Raw genomic sequence first — 20,077 nt, 5'->3', positions numbered from 1 at the left:
TATAGGCCCAGATGGGGGCGAAAGCAGTAGCTTCCGAAATAGCTAAATGTCCTTTTCTCTCCACTTTAAGCCTTGGTCTATAGTAATTTTTTACACATTTTCTCAATTTATAGTTTAAATAAATAATTAAAAAAATCAAAAAATAAAAGAATATTTATTTATTTATTTAAGTATTTTTGTAAATTTTAATTAGTGATAACAATATAGGCCCAGATGGGGCGAAAGCAGTAGCTTCCGAAATAGCTAAATGTCCTACTCTCTCCACTTTAAGCCTCTACCTCTAGTAATTTTTTACACATTTTCTCAATTTATAGTTTAAATAAATAATTAAAAAAATCAAAAAATAAAAGAATATTTATTTATTTAAGTATTTTTGTAAATTTTAATTAGATCAAACAATATAGGCCCAGATGGGGCGAAAGCAGTAGCTTCCGAAATAGCTAAATGTCCTACTCTCTCCACTTTAACCCTTGATCTTCAGTAATTTTTTACACATTTTCTCAATTTATAGTTTAAATAAATAATTAAAAAAATCAAAAAATAAAAGAATATTTATTTATTTAAGTATTTTTGTAAATTTTAATTAGATCAAACAATATAGGCCCAGATGGGGCGAAAGCAGTAGCTTCCGAAATAGCTAAATGTCCTACTCTCTCCACTTTAACCCTTGGTCTTGAGTAATTTTTTACACATTTTCTCAATTTATAGTTTAAATAAATAATTAAAAAAATCAAAAAATAAAAGAATATTTATTTATTTAAGTATTTTTGTAAATTTTAATTAGATCAAACAATATAGGCCCAGATGGGGCGAAAGCAGTAGCTTCCGAAATAGCTAAATGTCCTACTCTCTCCACTTTAACCCTTGGTCTTGAGTAATTTTTTACACATTTTCTCAATTTATAGTTTAAATAAATAATTAAAAAAATCAAAAAATAAAAGAATATTTATTTATTTAAGTATTTTTGTAAATTTTAATTAGATCAAACAATATAGGCCCAGATGGGGCGAAAGCAGTAGCTTCCGAAATAGCTAAATGTCCTACTCTCTCCACTTTAAGCCTTGGTCTATAGTAATTTTTTACACATTTTCTCAATTTATAGTTTAAATAAATAATTAAAAAAATCAAAAAATAAAAGAATATTTATTTATTTAAGTATTTTTGTAAATTTTAATTAGTGATAACAATATAGGCCCAGATGGGGCGAAAGCAGTAGCTTCCGAAATAGCTAAATGTCCTACTCTCTCCACTTTAAGCCTTGGTCTTGAGTAATTTTTTACACATTTTCTCAATTTATAGTTTAAATAAATAATTAAAAAAATCAAAAAATAAAAGAATATTTATTTATTTAAGTATTTTTGTAAATTTTAATTAGATCAAACAATATAGGCCCAGATGGGGCGAAAGCAGTAGCTTCTGAAATAGCTAAATGTCCTATTCTCTCCACTTTAAATCTTTATTTAAGGTAATTTTCAAGATATTTAAATTCTTACATTAAAATACAATATAAAAATAATTAGTAATAACAAGCTCAATGGAGATGAATTGTTGGAAAATATATTTCTAAAAAATATGATACTAAATATTAAATATTGAAAATATATTTCTTAAATAAATGAGTGATCTGATGATAGAGAAAATAAATTTTTTAATAAATAGCAGAAATTCATAATACTTGTTATAAAAAATTTCAAATTATATTTGTTAAAATTAGCATTTTTTAATTAATACAGTTAATTTTTTTAGTATTTTGATAAAATGAGAAAATACTAAAATTAAAAAATTTTATTAATTTATGTTTTTTAATAATTTCATTAAAATTAAAAATAAAATATATTAATAAATATTAGAAAATAAAAATTATTTTATTTAAATTTAGATTATTTATTTATTTTTTAATTAATATAAATCAACTCTTTATTTTCAATTATTTTTCTCATTTATGTAAATCGATATTGATAAGATTTATCCTAATTGACAAAAAATTACATATTAATTAAAAGTTTAAAATTAATTTATATTAAAATTTAAAAGCAATATTTAATTTTAGTAAGGTTTTATATTTTCTCTAAGCAAAAAAATACAGTGATTTTTATTAGGCTTACTCAATAACTCTTGAAATTATAAATAAGATGTACCATAAATAAATTTCAAAGCAGATTTTTAAATAACACTAATATAAAAGAGCAGCTTTCAAAATATAAAAAATAAATTATAAACTTTTAAATAGAATTGCTAGAAGCTATAATAATTTAAAATCAAATGAATTCAAAGGAAGATATCTGATATATAATTATTTCATTATGAAAATTACATAGATATTAAAATATCCCCATTTAGATAACTTTTTTAGCATATGTAAAACGACTAAATAGATTCAATAGGAGGTTTCCATAAATAAGAAAAGTAATTCATTTATTAAAAGAGTACATATATTATAAATTCAGTAGTAAAAAGTCATCTCAACCATAATAATAATAATAATAATAATAATAATAATGATTAGAATTTTTATGCTTTATCTTTTAGGTTAAGTACAAGAATTATCTAATAAAGATTTACTTAAATGAATTTCTTCATTTTCACTATTTAATTATTAACTTAATCATACTTTTTTTTAGTTAGAATTAATTTTTATCTCTACTTTTTAATTAAATTTTTAATAATTTATAAAATTGAATTTATATAAAAATTTAATTGTTGTTTTTGTTACACGTATGTAGTTTATGATATTTATATTAAAAGTTAAATTTTTTAAATTTTTAATAGATAAATTCTAATAATTTTTGATAATTTCACTAATTAAAATTGGATATTTAAATTAAAAGCTTATTTTTAAAATTAAATTTATAAATAAATTCTAATAATTTTTGATAATTTCACTAACTTAATTTGGATATTTAAATTAAAAGCTTATTTTTAAAATTAAATTTATAAATAAATTCTAATAATTTTTGATAATTTATTTCACAAACTTAAATTGGATATTTAAATTAAAAGCTTATTTTTAAAATTAAATTTATAAATAAATTCTAATAATTTTTGATAATTTCACTAACTTAATTTGGATATTTAAATTAAAAGCTATATTTTTAAAATTATAATTTTAATTTTTAATAAATAAATTCTGATTAATTTGATAATTTCATTAATTTAAATTGATTTTATTTTTGCCTTTTTATTTTAGAATTATCAAAACATTTAAGGGTAAGAAGATCACCTCAAAAACGATCATAATAAAAAATGTCTTCATTTTTTGGAATAAGAATTATCAAAGATTAATTTGCTTTTATGAATTTCTACATTTTTACTAATTATTAATTTTGATCTTTACTTTCTAATAACATTTAATTGTTATTCTTGTTTTTTTACACGAATGTCTTCGTTTATAGCTAAATTTTTAAAATTTTAAATTAATAAATTCTGATAATTTTAAAGCTTTTTTATTTAAGGAGTAGCAAAACTATAATATTTTAATAGTAATAGTAATAATCAAAAAGCTTTTTATATTTTTTCTTTATTCTTGAAATTGACATAAGTTGAATAAAGGTATTAATTAGATTTATTAATTTTATTGAGTTTCTTTATTCTTACTTCTTTTTATCTGATTCATTTTATTTTATGATTTTAGCTTTACAATTTAATTTTAATTTTTAATTTTATGAAGTATTAAAGTTGAATTTAAATAATTTGCATACTATTATTATTATTTTTTTGTTTTGTTTGTAGTTAGGGTAATTTTATTCATAGTTTGACTTTTAAATTCGATTTTTAATATTCAGTAAAGTAAGAATGGCTATTTTAGAGAAGAATAAATTATTTTATTTACAATTAATTTAGTTTTTACCTTCTTAAAAAATTATTTTCTGGTTTTTTTCAATGAAAATATTATACCATTCCATATTTTATTAATAATGATGGAAAAAAAAATATTAAATAATTAGTAAATAAATTTAAAGAGAAATAATAATTTTTTTTACTCTCTCATTTAAATTTAATTAAAAATATTGTTTTAGATAATTAATTTTGAATTTTAAAGGTTAAATGCACATATTTTACTAAAACATATGATGATTCAGAATATAAATTTTTTAAGTGTATACCATAATTCTTTTAATTTAAGAGACGGCTCAAATTTAAGATGGTAAAATAAGTGTTTTCTCTTAAGGGAAACAATCACAGTTATGCATGAAGGGAGGTGACAGAATTTTTCAAAACCTTTAATTTAAAGTTATTTATTTAGATAATTAATATTAAACTTAATAATTTGCAACAAATAGTTTTATTAAATTGATTAATTTAGTTCTGAAAATAAAATATTTATTTGTAAACAAACAAGCAAACACATTTAAACTTTTGCAAATTTAAAATATAAAATTTTTAAAATTCTATTTTTAAATGACCTTTAATCAACAAAAGTCTCAATAACCTTAATAAAATTCCTTCAAATAATTTTTTTTTAATAAGTTTTATATCTTAAATTTTAATAAAAATTTAATTATAGGTGACCTAGCTTTTGCATCTGCACTATAGAACAAGCAATCTAGAATCTATTTTTCCCAATTTGTATTTAAAATTCTATTTGATTTGTTTTCTATATTTTTTATTTAAATATAGAAAGGAACTCAATCTTACTGTGCACCAGAAGTAGATTCAGGAGTATTCAAAAAAGCTGTATATTTACTTAATTTAATAATTAATATTTCAACTTAATTTTTATTCTTTTTTTGATCAATATAACAAATTCTATTTCAAAAATAATATATCTCTTCATAAACATATAAATTAAATAAAAATTATTTTAATAAATTAGTCAGATATATTTTCTGTTGGCTTGGTGCTATTAGAGCTAGATAATATGCAGTCCTTCGATTTCACAAAAACAACAAATTAGCAAAAACTTGAAATTTAGTTCGGAAATATTTTCTCAAGCTTTTAGATAAATAGACAATCTTAAATTTACAGGATAGTTAAGCAATGCCTAGAATTCAATCCTCAAAATCGTACACCTGCTGTAGATTTACTAATTCAGTTCATTGTTTAGAATTAAAATTACTTAGATGTTGAGATTTCCTCCATACTAAATAAGGTAAATTTTTTTGTTTTAATAAGTCATAAATTAGTTTTTTTTTTAAGAAATAACTACAGAAATAAGCTGAATAGCTCTTTTAAATTTAGAAGAGTGTAGCAGAAAAATCTAAGAAATAAGAAGTTGAACTACTTTAAATTACTAAAATCTACAAGGTAATCATTAAATTCAAATTTAATTTTCTAATATAATTTATTTATTTTTTATAATAATGAAAAACTGTATTTTAGGATTAAAAATTTGAAATGTTGATTTAAGAATTTAACTAGTTGAAAGAAAAGCCTTTTGAAATCTTTGAATATCAAATTATACTCTATTTACTCTTAAAAAATACTTAGTTTGATTCTAATTTTGAATTCATTTCTGTTGGGGCTACTGGTTTAATTCTTGGAGTTTACAACATATCATAAAAAAGACACTCAGCTTTAAAAATCTAGAGAGTTTCATCCAAACATGAAATTGTTAGAGAAATTGGGATAATTAGAGATTGCTAAATGCCACTTGTAATAAAATTCTATGGTTTCTTTTACCTAGATGTTACCAAAAAAGAGGACTTCGTCGTATATGAAATTGAAAAATGCTCTGGTATTAAATAAATTGAAATAGATAAAACAAGCAAATTATTTATTTTTATTTTATTAGGTAACCTAAAGCAATACTTTAACAGATTAAAGAAAGATAAGATTTAACTTAATGAAGAAGAGAAAATGCAAATAGCTATTTAAGTAATTGATGTTATTAACTACTTGCATTACAATGATATTGTCCATAGAGATATTAAAATTGAGAATATCCTTTACATCGACAGCAATAAATCTAAAGTTCCAATCATAAAACTAAGTAATTAAATAAAAAATTATATATCTATCTTTTTTTTTCTTAAATATATTTTTTTATAATTAGCTGACTTTGATTAAGCAAGAAAAATGTATTACAATTTGATTAATGATAATGGAAACTATGTTAAAGACTACAAACCTATTAAAGGAGCAGTAAATTTTTAAATTAAAAAATAATAATAATTAAAATTATAATAAAAAGTGTGGCACTCTTGGGTATATATCACCTGAGATATTTAACACTTTATTATATACATTCTAGGTAAAATAAATAATATATTAATTATAATAAATATTTGATTTAATTAAAATCAAATAGAGTGAAATTTTTTCATTAGGAGTTTGTTTAGCTGTTATTGACAATTTTGAAACATTGGAACCATCTCTTAAATAAAAAAATCTTGATTGCCTACATGGCTTTAAAATTCCATTTGAACCAAGCTATCTTGTAAAAAACGAATTGATAAAAAGAAACACAAAAATCTATGATATCATTCTAAAAACCGTTGCATTTAATCAGGAAAAAAGAAAGAATTTATCTTCTATTATTGCTGATCTGCATTAAAAATATGGATATTAATTTTATTCTAAAGAATTTACTTTTTTTTAAAATGTAAATATATTTTATTACCATAAATTCTCCAATTCTCTTAATTTTCATTTGAAAAAAAAAAAAAACTATTTCCTTTTATAAATCCTAAATTTTTCTCTTTTCTCTTAATTAGCAAGGAAATTTTTGAAGAGAAATTACGGTTTTGTTTTTTTATTAATTTATTTTTTACCTAAAAACAGATTGCCTCTGATTTCTAATATCGTAAAATAGCTCATTTTGCATTGTAATTTTATTTTTAATTAAAATATATATCGACTTTTTAAATATTTTTTTATTTCAAGACTCAGAATCATAAATTTTTAAATTTTAATAAGATCAAACAATATAGGCCCAGATGGGGCGAAAGCAGTAGCTTCCGAAATAGCTAAATGTCCTACTCTCTCCACTTTAACCCTGGCTCTTCAGTAATTTTTTACACATTTTCTCAATTTATAGTTTAAATAAATAATTAAAAAATCAAAAAATAAAAGAATATTTATTTATTTAAGTATTTTTGTAAATTTTAATTAGATCAAACAATATAGGCCCAGATGGGGCGAAAGCAGTAGCTTCCGAAATAGCTAAATGTCCTACTCTCTCCACTTTAAGCCTTGCTCTTCAGTAATTTTTTACACATTTTCTCAATTTATAGTTTAAATAAATAATTAAAAAAATCAAAAAATAAAAGAATATTTATTTATTTAAGTATTTTTGTAAATTTTAATAAGATCAAACAATATAGGCCCAGATGGGGCGAAAGCAGTAGCTTCCGAAATAGCTAAATGTCCTACTCTCTCCACTTTAAGCCTTGACCTCTAGTAATTTTTTACACATTTTCTCAATTTATAGTTTAAATAAATAATTAAAAAAATCAAAAAATAAAAGAATATTTATTTATTTAAGTATTTTTGTAAATTTTAATTAGATCAAACAATATAGGCCCAGATGGGGCGAAAGCAGTAGCTTCCGAAATAGCTAAATGTCCTACTCTCTCCACTTTAAGCCTTGGTCTTCAGTAATTTTTTACACATTTTCTCAATTTATAGTTTAAATAAATAATTAAAAAAATCAAAAAATAAAAGAATATTTATTTATTTATTTATTTAAGTATTTTTGTAAATTTTAATTAGATCAAACAACATAGGCCCAGATGGGGCGAAAGCAGTAGCTTCCGAAATAGCTAAATGTCCTACTCTCTCCACTTTAAGCCTTGCTCTTCAGTAATTTTTTACACATTTTCTCAATTTATAGTTTAAATAAATAATTAAAAAAATCAAAAAATAAAAGAATATTTATTTATTTAAGTATTTTTGTAAATTTTAATTAGATCAAACAAAATAGGCCCAGATGGGGCGAAAGCAGTAGCTTCCGAAATAGCTAAATGTCCTACTATCTCCACTTTAAGCCTCTACCTCTAGTAATTTTTTACACATTTTCTCAATTTATAGTTTAAATAAATAATTAAAAAAATCAAAAAATAAAAGAATATTTATTTATTTAAGTATTTTTGTAAATTTTAATTAGTAATAACAATATAGGCCCAGATGGGGCGAAAGCAGTAGCTTCCGAAATAGCTAAATGTCCTACTCTCTCCACTTTAAGCCTTGCTCTTCAGTAATTTTTTACACATTTTCTCAATTTATAGTTTAAATAAATAATTAAAAAAATCAAAAAATAAAAGAATATTTATTTATTTAAGTATTTTTGTAAATTTTAATTAGATCAAACAAAATAGGCCCAGATGGGGCGAAAGCAGTAGCTTCCGAAATAGCTAAATGTCCTACTATCTCCACTTTAAGCCTCTACCTCTAGTAATTTTTTACACATTTTCTCAATTTATAGTTTAAATAAATAATTAAAAAAATCAAAAAATAAAAGAATATTTATTTATTTAAGTATTTTTGTAAATTTTAATTAGATCAAACAATATAGGCCCAGATGGGGCGAAAGCAGTAGCTTCCGAAATAGCTAAATGTCCTAGTCTCTCCACTTTAACCCTTGCTCTTGAGTAATTTTTTACACATTTTCTCAATTTATAGTTTAAATAAATAATTAAAAAAATCAAAAAATAAAATAAATATTTATTTATTTAAGTATTTTTGTAAATTTAAATTACTTAAGGTAATTTGAAGATATTTAAATTCTTATAATAACATTTAATATGTAAAATTAAAATACAATTTAAAAATAATTAGTTATAACTAGCTAAATGGAGATGAATTGTTGGAAAATATGTTTCGAAAAAATATGATACTTAATATATAATACTGAAAATATATTTATTAAATAAAATGAATGATTTGCTAATAGTGAAAATAGATTTTTTAATAAATAGCAGATATTCCTATTACTTGTTATAAAATAATTTCAAATTAAATTGTTGAAAATATCAAAAATTTTTTAATTAAATATAGATATTTTTTTTATTGTAACCCTTGTATTTGTATTTAATATATATTTTATAAAAAATAAGAATTTAATTTTTATGTTTATGTTGAAAAATATAGTTTGTTTTTAAAAATAATATTGAATTTTTCATCAGATTTTAAATTAAAATAAAACCACACAAAAACAAATACATTTATATTAATATGACCAATTAGTATTTACTTATCTTCACTAAATTAAATTATATATTTTATAATTCACTTCATTATACTAATTTTAATCAAAAAGAATAATCAATATATTCTATTGAATCAAACCTTCCATAATCACAATTTTTACTATTTTTATCTTGTTAAAATATAACATTTACAAGGTTCTTAAGTTTGTATAAAGCACAAAGCTACCTCTCTTTGGGCTTGATTTCCCAAATAGAATCTATAAATGTTAATTTAATAGTATTTATATTTTTTAATTTAATTTATTCTATCATTTAAGGAAGTTTATATTGATAAGAATTAAAATAAAATAATTCTAAATTTAATTAAATGATAGAATTAAATCCTGAAATGTTAAACGCGTAGTCAGTCTCATAAAAATTCAAAGTCAATTACTTTAAATTTAAACTATTTAATTCATTTAATATCCATAATTCTAATTTTACTGTCTAATAGGCATAGTATTTATGTAGATAATCCAATCCAAACATAGTTTTATATTTGTTTAAATAAAAAATAGTTTAGATCAAATTATTTATTTGTTTAGATGATTCGTATTTAAGTAGAAGGTATGGGCATTCGCCAAGCAAAAAGAATACACCTTCATCTAAAAATAATATCTTCAATTAATCTATATATCCATTAGGAGAGAAATCAAACTACAAAACAGTGTAATTCTAATTTTGTATTTACTAAATTTAATATTCTGTTAAATCATTTTTATTTATAATTTGACTTATTTCAAGATCTAAGAATTATTAATCTAGAATTTGTAATGAGAATTTTAGTTTAAATAAAGCTTAGAAGAAATATATTAATTTATCCAAAAATTCTTCCAATAATATGTCTTTGTATTTAGAAATAATTTCTTTCAATTCTTATAATTTACCATGGTGTTCTGATAAAATTTCTTTCAATTATTAAATTTAAACCTAAGACGGATATTCAATATCAATAATATTTAAAAAATATATTGCATGGAATTTGAATGAATAAATTTGGAGCGAAGGGTTATTAATAGGTAAATTTTTTATTTTTTAAAAATTATTCTATCTTAAAAAAAAATTTTTATTAAAGTAAAATATTATTTAAATTCTATCAATATCTCTTTTTGATAGCTATATACAAAATTTATAATCATTAATCGAAGTTAAATTATTGAATATATTTTCAATTTTATTATATTAATCTAAAGCCTTTTCTAATTCACATTTAGAAATACTCAAGATAAATTATTTTACAACATTTCCTGTAGCTTTTCTCAGGTTATTTAAGCTGCTATATTCTTTATTGAATTTTTCAAGGCAACTTTAAATTTTAGATTCAATTAGGAAAACATAAAATTCTGAAGATTCTTAAAAGCTAAATGAATCAATTTAAAATCCAAAATCATTTTACTCAAAGTTAAAGCTATCATTTTATTAATCTTTTATATTAGCTACAAACAAATCTTATTATTTATTCCAAATTATATTTTTAGGATTTGATTTTAGTAATTTATATTTAATTTTTAATCAGCAATAAATAGCTGAAAGTAATTAAGTTGTTCAATGTAATTAAATTTATTTTTTCTTCGTTAAACTTATATTTTTTTTCAAAGCAATACAAATTATTATTTTATTTTTCAAGTTATTGAATATATTTTTTTTCCACCAAAACATAATTTTGAAGGTTATTAATTACGATTAACTCTATGTTAATAAATGTAGTAAAAAACTGGTTATTTTTGATTAAACTTTCATATTATTATGCTATATGTTAAGCTTAATCAAAAGAACTATATTTACTTCCTTCTAGTAAAATAGTCTATCCTCGTTTTTGAACCTTCATTTAAAAGGTTTATTCACCGAAAGAGATTTCCTAGAAACTTTAATACATAGGGCACTCTTAAACCGTTTTGAAGATTTCCAAAGGATGAAAATTTAAAATATTTGAGTAAAAGTGTTAAACAGAGCTCACAAGATCATTTTTTTAAATTTGCATATTGATTGAATTACTAATATAATTTATTGCTTCTAAGAAATTTTATTTTTCTTCATCTTCAATATCAATCTCAGTTTTATTTTAACTTTAGTCTAAATTTTATTATTTATTTACTAAAATTTCATCTTAGTTTTCTAAGCGTCCTTCACATTCTTATTCACCTATACTTTGAAATCTTTGTTAATTTTATTTTTACTTTAATTATTATTCACTCAAACTTGGATCTATCAAATTAACCTTAATTTAGAGTTATTTTTATTATGTATATTTAATGTAGAATTGAAGATCTTATTTATAATCTTAAATTATTTCTTGAGTTTTGAAGAAGTATTAAGTAATTTAATCTTTCAAAGAGTTAATAATTTAACCATCTACAATGTGCTTTTACTAAAATGTATTTAATGTCTCATCAAAACATTCCATTTCAAAAACATAGAAAAGTTGATTATCATCTAAGTAATAGTGTTTAACTAAATTTAAAAGGATATCACTTCTTACAGCAGTTTTCATAACTCTTAAGTAAAACTCAGTTTAACTTTCATATCCTTTATATAGGCAAATAATTAGTAATTTCTGAGTTTGTTCTTGATGGTCAAATACTTTAGCGTGCCCATAATCGTATATTTCGATTTAATTTTAGGAATATTAAAAATTTTTTTTCATAAATTTTACTTCTTTTAATTCTAAATGAGGTTTATGCTAATTAAGGCATAACTTAATGAAGCTAGTTTGTAAAACTTTCAAATTTTCAAAATTCATTTTTCTTTTCAAGCAATTTTTTTTAATTATTTTGTATTTTTTTTAGTTAAATTGATATATTTGAGAAGGCCAAAGTTTTATAGCAAATTAAAATTTTTCACGCGCGCTTAATAATTGATCAATTTTAATTAAATTTTAAGACGATTATTTCTTTTATATTTTCTTCATCATTTTTAAGATATTTTTATATGATCTCTCAACCTTAAAAATATGAAGTTTTTTTCAATAAATATAATATTTGTAATATTTTTTTTCTGTTATCAGTATATTATTTTAATTTATTTAAATTACTGATAATAGTCATACAAATAGACTCAATTAAAATTCAGCTTTTTTTTGAAAGCTATTTTATTTTATCAATTAAAAGAAAAACTCTAAGATATTTAGCAAACAAGAAGGATTTATTAAACAAATGAATTTAGTATTTTTTTCGCGCTTTTTATTTACCAGATTCAATTTAATTTTGAAAAGATATTTTCTATCATTAATTCGAAATAGGGTCTTAAAAAAAATAAAATGATCTCAGCATAAAATTAATTGGATAATCCAGCAGCTTATTTGTGTTAATAGTTTGTCTTAGCTCTTTCAACCAAAAATTATAGATTTCAAAATATTTAAAAAATATCACCATATTTTAACTAACACTTTTATTTTCAATTAAAAACATTCTAATTTCTATCATTTTCATTTTATTACTTATTTTTAGTGAAAATTCAAAGAAGAATTTATTAAATAAATTAATTAAATATATTTCGCACTTTATAATTTACTAGATTCAATTTTATTTAAAAAAAAAAATATTTTCTTAGAAGATAAGGTCCTATAAATTATAAAATGATCTCATAAACATCAAACTAATCAAATAATCAAGCTTAATTGTACTAAAATTCTTAGCTCTTTAAGCCAAATATTATCTATTTTAAAAGCATATTAAAAATCTCACTATGTTTTAACAATTTTATTTTCAATTTAAAACATTCTAATTTCTATCATTTTTATATCATAATTTAAATTTTCTTGAAAATTCAAGAAGAATTTATTAAATAAACTAATTTAATATTTTTTAGCGACTAGATTTAATTTTATTTTGAAAAAAAGATATTTCTTTCATTAATTCAAAGATAAAGTCGTAAGTAAAAATTCTAAAATGATCTAATAAGCATAAAATCAGTAGTTTATTTCAGCTTATTTATGCTAACATTATAGTTAGTTCTTTCAACAAAAAAATATCTACTTTAAAATTATTTTTTAAATTTTACATGTTTCATACTTTCATTTTTAATTGAAATTTTTGAAAATTAATTTAATTGAATTTCAGAGACAAATTTTTAAAGAATGAGAATTAAATTTTTACATTTAAGCTAATAAATATGGTTTTTAAAATTAATATTGAATTTGATTATTTTTCATCACTTTTTAAATTGAAATAAAAAACACATAAAAACAAATACATTTATATTAATATGACCAATTATTATTTATTTATCTTCATTAAATTAAATTATATATTTTATAATTCGCTTCATGATATAAATTCTAATCAAAAAGAATTATCAATATATGTCATTGAATCAAATCCTTCTTAACCATATGTAATATCATGTTTATCTTGTTAAAAAATAACATTTACAAGGTTCTTAAGTTTGTATAAAGCACAAAGCTACCTTTCTTTGGGTTAGATTTGCCTATAAAAAGATTCTATAAGTGTTAATTTGATAGTATTTAAATTTGTTAATTAAATTTATTCTACCATTTAAGGAAGTTTATCTTTATAATAATCAAAATAAAAAAATTCTAAATTTAATTAAATGATAGAATTAAATCCTGAAATGTTAAACGCATAGTCAGTCTCATAAAAATTCAAAGTCAATTACTTTAAATTTAAACTATTTAATTCATTTAATATCCATACTTCTTATTTTTCTGTCTAATAGGCATAGTATTTATGTAGATAATCCAATCCAAAGATAGTTTTATATTTGTTTAAATAAAAAATAGTTTTGATCATATTGCTTATTTGTTTAGATGATGTGTATTTAAGTAGAAGGTATGGGCATTCACCAAGCAAAAAGAATACACCTTCATCTAAAAATAATATCTTCAATTAATCTATATATCCATTAGGAGAGAAATCAAACTACAAAACAGTGTAATTCTAATTTTGTATTTACTAAATTTAGTATTCTGTTAAATCATTTTTATTTATAATTTGACTTATTTCAAGATCTAAGAATTATTAATCTAGAATTTGTAATGAGAATTCTAGTTCAAATTAAGTTTATATGAATTATATTAATTTATCGAAAAATTCTTCCAATAATATGCCTTTGTATTTAGAAATAATTTCTTTCAAATCTTCCAATAATTTGCTATGGTATTCTGAAAAAATTTCTTTCATTTCTTCAATTTAATGAATAGATGGGTTTTCTAAAATAACTTTTTTTGTACAAATAAAATTTTCAAAGCTCATTGCATGAAATTTTAAATAAATTTGGAGCGAAGGGTTATTTATATGTAAATTTTATATTTTTTATAAATTATTCTCTCCTTTCACTGAAGATTTATTCAAGTTAAATGTTATTTAAATTCTATTCATGTCTGTTTTTGAATATTAAATACTTCTTGATCTAAAATCATTAAGCGAAGTTAAATTATTTAATATGTTTTGAATTTTATTATATTAATCTAAAGCCATTTCTAATTCACATTAAGAAATACTCAAGATAAATTATTTTACAGCATTTCCTGTAGCTTTTCTCAGGTTATTTAAGCTGCTATATTCTTTATTTAATTTTTTAAGGCAATTTTAAATTTTAGATTCAATTATGAAAACATAAAATTCTGAAGATTCTTAAAAGCTAAATGAATCAATTTAAAGTCCAAAATCATTTTACTCAAAGTTAGAGTTATCATTATGTTAGTTTTTCACATTAGCTACAACCAAATCTTATTATTTATTCCAAATTATATTTTTAGGATTGATTTTAGTAATTTATATTTAATTTTTAATCAGTAATAAATAGCTGAAATTAATTAAGTTGTTCAATGTAATTAAAATTTTTTTATCTTGGTTAAACTTATATTCTTTTTCAAAGCAATACAAATTATTATTTTATTTTTCAAGTTATTGAATATATTTTTTTTCCACCAAAACATAATTTTGTAAGCAATTAATTACGATTAACTCTATGTTAATAAATGTAGTAAAAAACTGGTTATTTTTGATTAAACTTTCATATTACTTTGCTATCTGTTAAGCTTAATCAAAAGAACTATATTTACTTCCTTCTAGTAAAATAGTCTATCCTCGTTTTTGAACCTTCATTTAAAAGGTTTATTCACCGAAAGAGATTTCCTCGAAACTTTAATACATAGGGTACTCTTAAACAGTTTTGAAGATTTCCAAAGGATGAAAATTTAAAATATTTGAGTAAAAGTGTTAAACAGAGCTCACAAGATCATTTTTTTAAATTTGCATATTGATTGAATTACTAATATAATTTATTGCTTCTAAGAAATTTTATTTTTCTTCATCTTCAATATCAATCTAAGTTTTATTTTAACTTTAGTCTAAATTTTATTATTTATTTACTAAAATTTCATCTTAGTTTTCTAAGCGTCCTTCACATTCTTATTCACCTATACTTTGTTAATTTTATTTTTACTTTAATTATTAATCACTCAAACTTGGATCTATCAAATTAACCTTAATTTAGAGTTATTTTTATTATGTATATTTAATGTAGAATTGGTAGAATTGAAGATCTTATTTATAATCTTAAATTATTTCTTGAGTTTTGAAGAAGTATTAAGTAATTTAATCTTTCAAAGAGTTAATAATTTAGCCATCAACAAAATGCTTTTACTAAAATGCATTTAATGTCTCATCAAAACATTCCATTTCAAAAACATAGAAAAGTTGATTATCATCTAAGTAATAGTGGTTAACTAAGTTTAAAAGGATATCACTTCTTACAGCAGTTTTCATAACTCTTAAGTAAAACTCAGTTTAACTTTCATATCCTTTATATAGGCAAATAATTAGTAATTTATGAATTTGTTCTTGATGATCAAATACTTTAGCGTGCCCAAAATCATATATTTCGATTTAATTTTAGGAATATTTTAATTTTTTATTCATAAATTCTACTTATTTTAATTCTAAATGAGGTTTGTGCTAATTAAGGCATAACTTAATGAAGCTAGTTTGTAAAACTTTCAAATTTTCAAAATTCATTTTTCTTTTCAAGCAATTTTTTTTAATTATTTTGTATTTTTTTTAATTAAATTGATATATTTGGGAAGACAGACCAAGCAAGGTCTTATAGCAATTTTTCACGCGCGCTTAATAATTGATCAGTTTTAATTAAATTTGAACAGATTATTTTATTTTATAATTTCTTCATAGTTTTTAAGATATTTTTATATGATCTCCCTCCCAATCTTAAAAAATATGAAGTTTTTTTCAATAAATATAATATTTGTAAAATTTTTTTCTGGTATCAGCATTATACTATTTTAATTTACTTAAATTACTGATAATAGTCATACAAATAGACTCAAATAGCATTCAGCTTTGCTTTTCGAAAAATATTCTATTTTATCAATTAGCTAAAAATTCAAAAAAGATTTATTAAATAAATGAATTTAGTATTTTTTTTTGCGCGCTTTATAATTTACCAGATTCAATTAATTTTTAAAAGATATTTTCTTTCACAAATTCGATTTAGGGTCTTAAAAAAATAAAATGATCTCATAAGCATAAAATTAATAAGATAATCCAGCTTATTTATTTATTTGTGCTAATAGTACGTCTTAGCTCTTTCAACCAAAAAATATTTATTTCAAAAGCATTTAAAAAATATCATCATATTTTAACTAACACTTTTATTTTCAATTGAAAACATACTAATTTCTATCATTTTGTTATTAAGCTATTAGTAAAAATTCAAGAAGTATTCATTAAATAAATGAATTTAGTATTTTTTTCGCTCTTTTTAATTTACCAAGATTCAATTTAATTTTGAAAAGATATTTTCTTTCATTAATTCGAAATAGGGTCTTAAAAAAATAAAATGATCTCATAAGCATAAAATTAATTGGATAATCCAGCTTATTTATTTATTGTACTAATAGTCTGTCTTAGCTCTTTAAACCAAAAATTATTTATTTCAAAAGCATTTTAAAAATATCACCATATTTTAACTAATACTTTTATTTTCAATTTAAAACATTCTAATTTCTATCATTTTGATACTATTACTTAACTTCAAAAAGAGTTTATTAAATAAATAAATTTCATATTTTTCGCTCGCTTTATATTTTACCAGATTCAATTTTATTTTGTTAAAAGAAATTTTCTTTTTGATTAATTAGAAGATAAGGTCCTATAAATTATAAAATGATCTCATAAGCATAAAATTAATTGGATAATCCAGCAGCTTATTTGTGTTAATAGTCTGTCTTAGCTCTTTCAACCAAAAAATATTTATTTCAAAAGCATTTTAAAAATATCACCATGTTTTAACTAACACTTTTATTTTCAATTGAAAACATACTAATTTCTATCATTTTCATTTTTTTAAACTATTAATAAAAATTTAAGAAGTATTCATTAAATAAATGAATTTATTATTTTTTTCGCTCTTTTTAATTTACCAGATTCAATTTAATTTTGAAAAGATATTTTCTTTCATTAATTCGAAATAGGGTCTTAAAAAAATAAAATGATCTCATAAGCATAAAACTAATTGGATAACCCAGCTTATTTATTTATTGTGCTAATAGTCTGTCTTAGCTCTTTAAACCAAAAATTATTTATTTCAAAAGCATTTTAAAAATATCACCATATTTTAACTGATACTTTTATTTTCAATTGAAAACATTCTAATTTCTATCATTTTGATACTATTACTTAACTTTTAGTAAAAATACAAAAAGAATTTATTAAATAAATAAATTTCATATTTTTTCGCGCGCTTTATATTTTACCAGATTCAATTTTATTTTGAAAAAAGATATTTTCTTTTTGATTAATATTTTTACATATAAAATATATTAAAAAAAGGCTTAAATCTAAAGATTATATGTTTGTTTGATTTAAAATGTATTTAGATTTCTTCATCAAAAATAATATTTGATTAAACATTTTTGTTTGTTTAGGTTCGATACCTTTTTTTATCATTTTAAATTTTGTTTAAATTTACATAATAATATTATTAACTATTCTACTCAATATTTATTTTTATATTTCCTACTAGAGAAATAATTATTCTAGAATAGCAATATATATTTTCTTTAATATTTAAAAAGAAAGAATAAAATTGGTGATTAAGGTGTAGTATGCTTAAGTCATGCTTAATCAAATTGGATTAATTTCTCAAACTTTAAACTTAAACTTAAGTAAAAACAGCTTAATTGCATTTTTTAGATTGTGATATATTTACTTATAAAATTGAAGTTAAAACAATGCATCTCTTTTAATTTGTTTATTAGCTTTTTATTCGATTTACTTTTTTCTTCTTTTTTATTGTACTTGTGCTTATTTTTTTTCTTTATTTCTTAATTTAACTCATTTTTTTATTTTCTATTTTTGCTTTTCTTATTTTCTATTTTTGCTTTTCTTATTTATTTATTAATTAATTCATTTCTAATTATTTCATGTTTTTACTTCATTTTTTCCTTCTAAAAAACAAATTAATTAATGATATATTTTTTCTTCAATATTTAAAAAGTCATAATTAAATTGGTGATTAAGGTGCATCAGACTTAGGTTTTGCTTTAGCAAATTGCCCTAATTTCTCAAGTTTGGCAATTTATCTTGAGTAAATACAGTTTATTTGTTTTGGATTGTGAAATTTTTACTTATAAAATTGAATTGAAAACAAGAGAGCTCTTTTAATTTATTAATTAACTTTTTATTTGATTTATATTTCTTTTTCTTTTTCATTTTTATTGTAATTGTGTTTATTTTTCTTCTATCTATCTATCTATCTATCTATCTATCTATCTATCTATCTTTCTTAATTAATATAACTTAATTTTTTATTTTCAACATTTGCTATCTTTTATTATTTATTTTATTAATTCATTTCTTCTTTTTTCTTCATTTTTTCCTTCTAAATAACTAACTAACTAACTAATTAATGATATATTTTTTCTTCAATATCTAATAAGGAACAATTTAATTGGTGATTAAGGTACATTAAACTTTGGTTCTGCAATAGTAAATAACACTAATCTCTCTAAATTGACACTTTTTCTTAAGTAAAAACATCTTATTTGTTTTAGATTATGATATTTATACATAAAAAATAATTAACTCTTTTAATTTGTTTATTAGTTTTTATTTAATTTACTTTTCTTTTTCTTTTTCATTGTACTTGTGTTTATTTTTATTAATCTTTCTTAATTAATTTAACTCATTTTTTTATTATTTATAAATTATTTTCTGGTTATTTCATGTTTTTTCTTCATTTTTTCCTACTAAATAACTATTAATTAAGTAAGTAAATATTTTTTCATCAATATTTAAAAGTCACAATTAAATTGATCATTTTAATGCATCAAACTTAGTTTCTGCTTTAGCAAATTGTACTAATCTCTCAAACTTGACACTTGATCTTTGGTAAAAACAGTTTATTTGTTTGAGATTGTGATATTTTTACTTATAAAATTGAATTTAAAATAATAAATATAACTCTTTTAATTTGTTTATTATCTTTTTTTTTTACTTTTCCTTTTTTTTTTATTGTACCTGCATTTATATTTCTTCTATCTTTCTTAATTTAATTCTTTTTTTATTTTCAATAATTGCTTTTATTGTTTATTTATTTATTTATTAATTTATTACTAATTATTTCATATTTTTTCTTCATTTTTTCCATCTAAATAACTAATTAATGATATATTTTTTATTCAATATTTAAAAAGTAGCAATAAAATTGGTGATTCAGGAGCATCAGACTTAGCTTCTGCTTTAGCAAATTGCACTAATCTCTCAAATTTGACACTTGAACTTTCGTAAAAACAGTTTATTTATTTTGAATTATGATATTTTTACATATAAAATTGAATTTAAAACAATAAAGCTCTTTTAATTTGTTTGTTTATTTATTTATTATCTTTTCTATTTCTTTTTTATTGTATTTGTGTTTATTTTTCTTCTTTCTTACTTAATTTAAATCATTTTTTTATTTTCAGTATTTGGTTT

General features: G+C 20.4%; 5 protein-coding genes across 5 annotated transcripts; 2 read left to right on the top strand and 3 right to left on the bottom strand. All coding sequences in view use genetic code 6, as the record gives it.

Moving 5' to 3' along the window:
• Positions 1–46: 46 nt before the first annotated feature.
• On the top strand, positions 47–1,596 carry TTHERM_001263983 (kinase domain protein; the record flags this gene model as incomplete). The annotated part of the gene is made up of 9 exons (XM_012797352.1): positions 47–75; positions 194–283; positions 391–480; positions 588–677; positions 785–874; positions 982–1,071; positions 1,179–1,268; positions 1,376–1,465; positions 1,521–1,596. 9 exons carry the CDS (start codon positions 47–49, stop codon positions 1,594–1,596), a joined length of 735 nt encoding a protein of 244 aa, XP_012652806.1.
• A 3,262-nt stretch (positions 1,597–4,858) lies between these two features.
• TTHERM_001263982 (kinase domain protein) lies at positions 4,859–8,791 on the top strand (the record flags this gene model as incomplete). Its single annotated transcript, XM_012797351.1, has 18 exons — positions 4,859–5,089; positions 5,149–5,244; positions 5,320–5,674; positions 5,732–5,929; positions 5,993–6,081; positions 6,131–6,190; positions 6,248–6,541; positions 6,721–6,764; positions 6,856–6,945; positions 7,052–7,141; positions 7,249–7,338; positions 7,446–7,535; positions 7,651–7,740; positions 7,848–7,937; positions 8,045–8,134; positions 8,242–8,331; positions 8,439–8,528; positions 8,716–8,791. The coding sequence occupies 18 exons, from the start codon at positions 4,859–4,861 to the stop codon at positions 8,789–8,791; spliced, it is 2,253 nt and encodes a 750-aa protein (XP_012652805.1).
• A 397-nt stretch (positions 8,792–9,188) lies between these two features.
• TTHERM_001263981 (hypothetical protein) lies at positions 9,189–9,791 on the bottom strand (the record flags this gene model as incomplete). Its single annotated transcript, XM_012797350.1, has 1 exon — positions 9,189–9,791. Exon 1 carries the CDS (start codon positions 9,612–9,614, stop codon positions 9,189–9,191), a length of 426 nt encoding a protein of 141 aa, XP_012652804.1. The 5' UTR covers positions 9,615–9,791.
• A 203-nt stretch (positions 9,792–9,994) lies between these two features.
• On the bottom strand, positions 9,995–11,865 carry TTHERM_01263980 (MNN4 protein, putative; the record flags this gene model as incomplete). The annotated part of the gene is made up of 3 exons (XM_001029873.1): positions 9,995–10,021; positions 10,365–10,561; positions 10,911–11,865. 3 exons carry the CDS (start codon positions 11,863–11,865, stop codon positions 9,995–9,997), a joined length of 1,179 nt encoding a protein of 392 aa, XP_001029873.1.
• Positions 11,866–13,405: 1,540 nt separating this feature from the next.
• TTHERM_01263970 (hypothetical protein) lies at positions 13,406–16,102 on the bottom strand (the record flags this gene model as incomplete). Its single annotated transcript, XM_001029872.1, has 1 exon — positions 13,406–16,102. One exon carries the CDS (start codon positions 16,100–16,102, stop codon positions 13,406–13,408), a length of 2,697 nt encoding a protein of 898 aa, XP_001029872.1.
• Positions 16,103–20,077: the final 3,975 nt, after the last annotated feature.

Source organism: Tetrahymena thermophila (genome assembly GCF_000189635.1).
Source record: "Tetrahymena thermophila SB210 genomic scaffold scf_8254662, whole genome shotgun sequence".
NCBI classification, from domain to species: Eukaryota; Ciliophora; class Oligohymenophorea; order Hymenostomatida; family Tetrahymenidae; genus Tetrahymena; species Tetrahymena thermophila.
Note: the sequence above shows the minus strand (reverse complement) of the source record. Positions and strands in the feature narration are given on the sequence as shown.